The sequence below is a fragment of the Hemibagrus wyckioides genome, linkage group LG17 (genome assembly GCF_019097595.1).
Source record: "Hemibagrus wyckioides isolate EC202008001 linkage group LG17, SWU_Hwy_1.0, whole genome shotgun sequence".
NCBI lineage: Eukaryota > Metazoa > Chordata > Actinopteri > Siluriformes > Bagridae > Hemibagrus > Hemibagrus wyckioides.
Genome location: NC_080726.1, coordinates 21,992,159 through 21,999,877, shown reverse-complemented (window position 1 = coordinate 21,999,877; position 7,719 = coordinate 21,992,159). Strand labels below are relative to the sequence as shown.

The following is a 7,719-nucleotide window of genomic DNA, read 5'->3' as shown; positions in this document are numbered from 1 at the left end:
AAACAACTTTTGCAGTGCCACAGGGAGCATTAGCCTGTCTCTGTCCATAGGGAATCCCACTGCAATGAAGTGGTGTACTTGGTCACAACAGTGTTTAAGTAAGTGGTACATGTCAGGACCCAAGGTTTCACAGCAGAATATTGTCCAGAGCATCACACTGCTTCCACTGGCTTGACATCCCATAGTGTATCCTGGTGCCAACTCTTTCCTAGGTAAGTGACGCACACAGACCACATGATGTACAAGAAAACATGATTCATTACACTAGGCCACCTTCTTCCGTTGCTCCAGGGTTCAGTTCTAATACTCATGTGCCCAGAGTAGGGGGTGGACAGGGGTCAGAATGGCACTCCAGTTTTGGGCTATGCAGCCCCAAACATAGCAGGCAGTAATGCACTGTGTCCTGACACCTTTCTATCATCACCAACGTTAACTTTTTCAGCAATCTATCCAACAGTAGCACTTCTGTGGGATCAGGCCAGATGGGCTGGCCTTCACTCCCCACTTACAGCACTGAGCCTTGATAGATACTAACCATTTTAGAAATGCTCTGATCCAGTCGTCTAACCATCACAATTTGGCCCTTGTCACATCAACTTGCCCACCCATGACCCTGTCACCAGTTCACCACTGTTCCTTCCTTGGACCACTTTTGATAGATATTGACCACTGCAGACCGGGAACACACCAGAAGAGCTGCAGTTTTGGAGATGCTCTGATCCAGTGGTCTAGCCATCACAATTTGGCCCTTGTCAAACTCGCTCTAATCCTTATGCTTGTCTATTTTTCCTGCTTCTAACACATCAACTTTGAGGACAAAATGTTCACCTGCTGTTTAATATATCCCACCCACTAACAGGTGCCATGATGAGATGATCATCAGTGTTATCCACTTCACCTTTCACTGCTCACAATGATATACCTGATCGGTGTGAGGCTATGAATCAGGTAGAGCTATGGCTTGGATTGACAACTCCCAGTGGTGGTAGCTCAAGTGGTTATGGCTCTGGGTTGTTGATTGGAAGATCAGGGTTCAAGCCCAATAACCACCAAGCACCACCGCCCCCCTTGCAGGAGTGCTGCATCATGGCTGACCTTGTGCTCTGACCCCAACCCTCCAAGGATGGGATATCTGAAGTAAGAATTTCACTGTGTAGTAATGTATGTGACAAATAAAGGCCACTTAACCACTTTAACAACACTAAAAGCCACGCCAACTTGAAGCTATAAGAATTTGCAGTTATGATTACAGCAAAATGTTGTTTTATATCAATTCAATTTGTGTGTACATATTTTCACACAAATGACAATTACAGAAGTGAAAGATAACTACAAATTGAATTCTAGTAAAAGCTATTCTATTCCTATGAGCAATGGGATTATCTCTTATAAAGTCCTTTCTAATGACAGTTTTTGCTGTGTGCTGCTTCTGAACTGCTTTTCCCACCTACAGCGAAGCTGCAGCCAGGAAAGGTGAAGATGTAAAGCACAGCCAGACTCATCAGAGACCTCTGCTGGTTCCTTTAGCTTTGGAGTGTTTCACCAGACGCGGCCCATTTCCATTCTGAAGGGGACATGCATAATTAGGGTTTTTGACTAAACAAACAGAACTCTCACTGTGAAAGCCTCCAGCCACAAAAAAAAGATATTTATTTGTCAACTGTTTTATGTCTCCTGTTGAAGGAAGTTGGAATGCTTGTAGAAAGGTTTATTAGATGGATGCCACAGAGGCTAGCTTTCAGCAGGGAAACAGTAGATTTTTGTACATCCCTCTTATAAAGGGTATACACAACAGAATCTACAGATCTGCTCTGTTGATTGACATGCCTCCATCAGTTCATTCATGGCCAAATGACAACCATCAAGCATCCTACTCACTACAATCTTACTAACATACTGCCACCATGTCTGGGCTGCGGGTGGGAGTGTGACATGTGAGAATAAATAAAGGCAGGCGAGTTTAAACAAACAGAGCTGGGAACAGGCTGCAGTGGAGGAGGAGACGGGCCCTCTGTAAACACGTCCGACTACAGCCCAAAAGCAGCACCACCTCATGAATAAACACAAGGAACATGAGCTGAAACAAATAACAGCTGCATTTCCCTTTTACTTATTCTTATTCTAGCGCTACTTGGAGGATATTTTTAATTCGCCAATTACCACAAACGACCCAAGACATCTTTCTCCCCCCACCTCTCAAGAGAGTCCTAAAGGGTAAAGCCTTCAGGCTATATCTCAAACCGCACACTACTGTATATAACTTAAATAATATGTCAGAATAGTACACCATTGTAAAAGTATTCTGACATGCCGCTGGGTAGAGCAGTATAAAGAGTAACGCTGAGATGAAGCAGCTGTGAATAGTTGACCGTCTGAAACATACACATAAGGTTTGAGGAAACTTGGGGGGGGGGCAAAAAAATCATTTAAAGATGAGAAGCAAAGAGGAGCCGGTTTCAACAGTTTCAACATGTTTATTTGAGCATAAGTGGTACTTAAAACACCTCTGACGGTACCTCTTAACAAGATTCATGTCCGCAAAACCCTCCACAGGCAAGCAGAATCAAATCGAAAAGGGCTGTTTCGGATGTCGTTACTCTGCATAAATTAACACATTTAAAAAAAAAAAAACCCAGTATCAACATCAGCAAATTTCTTTCACAACAGAGCCACAAAGAGTTACTGAGTGATGATGACAAAGATTTTGAGAGTTTGGGTGTTGGGAGGGCTTCAATGAAAAACACAATACAGAGAAGGTCCTGCAGTCATCTTTGTATAATCAGAGCTTTGTTTTTGATCAACTAGACATGATCACACAACTCAAATTGTTTCCAATGTGACAGTCGAAAGAAAAAAAAAAAATCTAACTAGATCATCAATTCTGCAAGTGTGTCTGTGAGGTCATGTCTACAGGCGAAAGAGGAAACAGAACCTAGTTGGGGTTAGGCGTATTGGAGGAGTCAGAACACATGGTTTAAGAGGACAAATCACAGCTGAGTTATTGTAACTACAGGAGGCAGACATGACGCGAATGGACAAAATCAGCCCACTTGAGTACCAACTGTACTGGACGCCAACGTGAAAAAGACCAAATTAAACGGGAAAAAAAAAAAAAAAAGAGGTGGGCTGTGTAATCAGTGTGATTGTTTTCCACAAAACACATAGAAACAAAAATACATTCATGAACAAGGCTTGCGAGCAGTACCCGATGAGATAAGAGTCAACGTTTCTGATTCCTCTTCTAAAGCACATCCAGGCCAACTGCAGATCCGATTCTCTCTGCTTCTACTTCTACATTTGGCACCAGATATGACGACCGAGTCTCGACTGATGTGTAAAGACAAAGCTGCTGCGCTGCATGACTGCCTCAGAGAGAGAGGAAAAAAACAAAAAACAAACACACAACCTAACCACTTACACAGGCTAATAACACTGGTACCATGCCCTAACACACACACACACACACACACACACTTCCCTGAGAACATCAAAAGACTGTTAAAATGACAGCTAATGGGAACATTCTAATAGCTTCCACAATTAATTATGAAAATTCAAAGCAAAAAAACAATACAAATAAAATAAAACAACAAAGAGAAATCAGTGCCATTCTGAAAACTAATTTCGGAAAAAACTTTCTTAGCCTTGGGGAATATTTCGGAATCCTAAACGCTCCCAATACTTTAGGAGCAACTGAAAAGACATGGTCTATTAAAATGGCTCTTTAATACCGTACAGTGATTCAGTAATTTAGCCAGAAAGGTATGGGAGGAGAGGGAAAAAAATTAAAAACAAAAAATACAAAACACAAGGCGAGTTCACATTTTCCACAAGCAGAAAAATACATCTATACAGCCTCCTCGGAAGCGATATGTAGACACGTTTAAAAAAGAGAAGCAGATCTGAACATCAAAATGTTAACTGTGGGCAAATATACACGTCTACTGACAAAGTGACACGATAAAAGAATATAGAACAATCCATTTCTGTGCAATTCACTGTCCACGTTCCACCCCCCCCCCTTTTATTTATTTTTAAATCGCCATTTATAGGTCCATTTTTTTCCCATTTGTACATTAATATGTTTTTTTTTTTTTGCGGATTTTTATCTTCTTGTGGATAGTTGATAGGTGCTTATTTAGGCTTTTTTAAGCGAATGCAACGCTCCAGTGTGTTTGTGATTCGGTGGGACTGTAGAGGGGACTGTCCATTGAGTCCAGCTGACAAACCTCTTCACAGCTTTGCTTCCGTTCCTTTTCATCCCTCCCCTCCCCACAAAGTCCATCACCCACAAACGATATATTATATATAAAAAAATAAGCTATTGCGCATCCGAAAAAAGTGCATCATAGATTTTTTCTTTCTTTTTTTTTAAAAAATATCTCTTTTGCTTTTGTTTTCTCGTTTCTTTCTTTGAATCCTGAAATCCCAGATGAAAGGGGTTGAGGTAAGGGGCAGAGGGGTGGAGTCAGCCGATTGGGGGTGGAGGTATACTGCGGGGATACGACGTGAAAAAGGAGGACGAACAGAAGACGAAGGGAGAGCGAGTCAGGCGGAAAAGGGCGTAGCGGCTCGAATAGGAGACTATGCTATCACCATGGGAACGTCGTCTGCGAAGCCGCCGATCATGGGGTCATCCTCGTCATCGTCTCCTTTTGGAGGAAGGACAAACAAGACATCAGGGATATGACAGTGTCAAAGAATGAATTTCAAAATTCTAGTGGGTCAGTGTAATGAATGAACTGAAAGCCTGTCTTGTATGAAGGAGATCGAGTGTGTGGCGCTCTTACCGAGCTCATCTCCCGATGAGAAGATGGCTGAGCCGAGGCGCGAGTTGTAGTGGCTGTTGGCGAAGGCAGTGAAGCTGTGCTGCAGGCGGCGGTGGCGCATGTACAGAGCCACGAGACCTCCACATACACACAACAGCAACACGAACAGCACTGGCACCACAACTGCTGCTGTGTCACCTGAATGGCCTGAACGAGCAGCTGAGTCACCGGGACCTGCACCACACACACACAAAACACACACACACACACACACAGCTTAACTACTTATCATTGCCTCTAAACTGTTCAATAGCGCTAGTGTCAACAGTATATGTGTACACACAGCATCCACATACACACACATTACCTTAATACTTACAAACACAGGTAAACACATGAAACAATCAGAAAACAAACAGAGAAATCTCTAAGCTAAATTTAATAAAGAGCTAACTAAATCTCACTCATTAGATCTCTCCCCGTTTCCCAGGCTGTGACACAGACGGCCCTGTCTTGAGATGATCTGTAGGAATTCTGAAAAATATTCCTCCAAGTTTAGGTTTCTAGAGGTTCTAACACGTGCTTGTGAAATCCCTAGGCTCAAATGCTACTGCCTTTACCCTCATCAAAAAAAAATCAGAAGTGTTTACAGACTGACATTAACCTTTCTATATCTAGATATACACTATATTGCCAAAAGTTTTGGGACACCCCTCCAAATCATTGAATTCAGGTGTTATTTTTCAGAGGTTGGTCTCGGCCCCTTAGGTCCAGTGAAAGGAACTCTTAATGCTTCAGCTTCATACCGAGACATTTTGGACAATTTCATGCTCTTTGTGGGAACAGTTTGGGGATGACCCCTTCCTGTTCCAACATGACTGCACACCAGTGCACAAAGCAAGGTCCATAAAGACATGGATGAATGAGTTTAGTGTGGAGGAAGTCCATGCCTTGACTTCTCATGGCTATTGAGACCACACTGGGTTCTGATGCCATTGAGAGCTATGCTGAGTCCTAACTGGCTGACTGAGGGCTGTGTTGGGTTTTGAGGGTTGTTGTGTGTTGGGTACCTGTGTTAAGAGTATAGCTGGCCTCCTTGGTCATGTTGCGGAGGAATGATATGTGTAACCCCTAACATAGCCTTTTAGTGATTTTACTGTAACAGCATTTACTTTTTGTGTCAAAAGGTTTGCTGAATTCCCAGAGCCCCCTGAAATACTATTTTATGACTTCCACATTTTGTGAGATGTTAGTGCAAACATTTAGGGGTAGCTTTCAGACCTGACATGCAATAAAACTGACAAGCGAGTAGAGTCATCTAATTACCCGAACTGGTTGCATGTTTATGCTCCACGTTATTTGTTTTTGCTCCTGTTTACAGAGCCGGGAAAAGAGATCTGAGCTGATATTTTATTCAAGCTGTCGAAATGCGAGAACATCAATCGATACATATGAAACTAACTTCACTGGTTTCATATGCATGGCACCTTTTCAAAGTAAGCTTCATCAAGCTGTTCAAACACAATATGAACAAATTTCAAACAAGAGTGAAACACCAAAATGTCGTGTCTCCTGTCTGTCTGTCTCTCATTAATCTCAAGTTCACATCACGGCACACGATAACAAACGATCAGGAGTGATGGATGCTGTGTTTGTGTGTGTGTGAGTGTGTGTGTGTACCTGCTCCGGCACCTCCCAACTCGTCGTACAGCAACACCGCCGCTTCGCCACAGAGCTGGCCGTTTACCAAGCAGCTAGCGCGCACTGAGAACGTGTAGTTGTGGCCCATCAGCAGATTATTGATCCTGAAAAAGGTCTCTGTGGTGTTGCCCAGCGATGTGGTGGAGTTACTGACACTGTCATACATGGACACCTCGTAGCCCTGTGGATCACAGACACAGAGGATATCAGAGTGTAGCAGGATTGAAGATTCTATATGGAGTTAGTGAGGAGGAATCGGTTGGGTGTGTGAGTGGTGGTGTGTGTGTTGGGTGTTCTCGTACACGACTCTCATTAAAACTCCGCTCCTTGACGGCCAAACTCTTCCAGAACAGGAACACGTGGTCTTGCTCGGTAAGGATCTTGAGAGCATCTGGTGCAGGTAGAGACACTGTAGGAGTAACAGAGAGCAGATGAAACATCAATTATAATGGTGGTTTACATCAAATGAGTTTCCAGTTGGTTCAAATGATATGAATAAGGTACCATGCATTCCGAAACACACTTTAGGGAGCTCCCTGTACATTTCCAGTAACTGGGAAATGCTTTGGTCAGAACCTCTTTAAGGTTGTTTTCTGAATGACACTGGAGCAAAGAAACAACACAGCTCACGTCATCAGCGTCTTTTTCTTACATTTGAGCTTTGCTGTAAAGACGAATCCCACCCAACAATATTGCATTTGTTTGGCTTCCCATTTTGTGCAAGTTAAATTCATTTTTTGACTTCACTGGACAGACCTAAGTGTGCAATAAAGCTGACTGAATTGTATCACTAAGGTGTGATCCATGTATAAATAGCAATAAAACTGCAAGTTAAAATATCTTGAATCTAGTCACAAACTGTGGTGCTTCCTGTGTAAACAGACCCATTTCATCTACACTAATGGTGGGTGTGAAGGTCATGGCGTGAGTGACAGCTGGTGTCGAAGTTCTAACAGGTTTTAAAACCAGTGTTGGACTGTGTTAATAATTAGACTCTACAGTACATTGGGACTGGAATGGCTTAGAGGGCTGTGTTGGGTATGTGAATCATGTTGTCCTATAATGGTTCTGCTGGGTTCTAATGTGCATTTAAGTGCCACATTGGAATATAATAGGCATTCAGAACCGTCTTGGGCTATTAAAAGGTATCCTGTGTTCTAACAGGAAGTGAAAGATGTTCTGAGGGCCACACTGGGCTCTATCAGTGACTGAGTGGTGTGTTTGGTTCTGTCTGGGAACAATTGGGTGT

The 7,719-nt window shown here is 42.9% G+C and overlaps 1 protein-coding gene across 2 annotated transcripts in view; it reads right to left on the bottom strand.

Moving 5' to 3' along the window:
• Positions 1-2,460: 2,460 nt before the first annotated feature.
• sorl1 (sortilin-related receptor, L(DLR class) A repeats containing) overlaps positions 2,461-7,719 on the bottom strand; it is a 72,417-nt gene continuing 67,158 nt past the window's right edge. For both annotated transcript variants that reach the window (XM_058414627.1, XM_058414628.1), the window contains exons 45-48: positions 6,773-6,879; positions 6,450-6,651; positions 4,791-5,003; positions 2,461-4,652 (exon numbers count right to left, since the gene is read on the bottom strand). In XM_058414627.1, the coding sequence (XP_058270610.1) occupies positions 4,585-4,652; positions 4,791-5,003; positions 6,450-6,651; positions 6,773-6,879 (590 nt within the window). In that variant the 3' untranslated portion in view covers positions 2,461-4,584. The remainder of the gene's footprint in view (positions 4,653-4,790; positions 5,004-6,449; positions 6,652-6,772; positions 6,880-7,719) is intronic.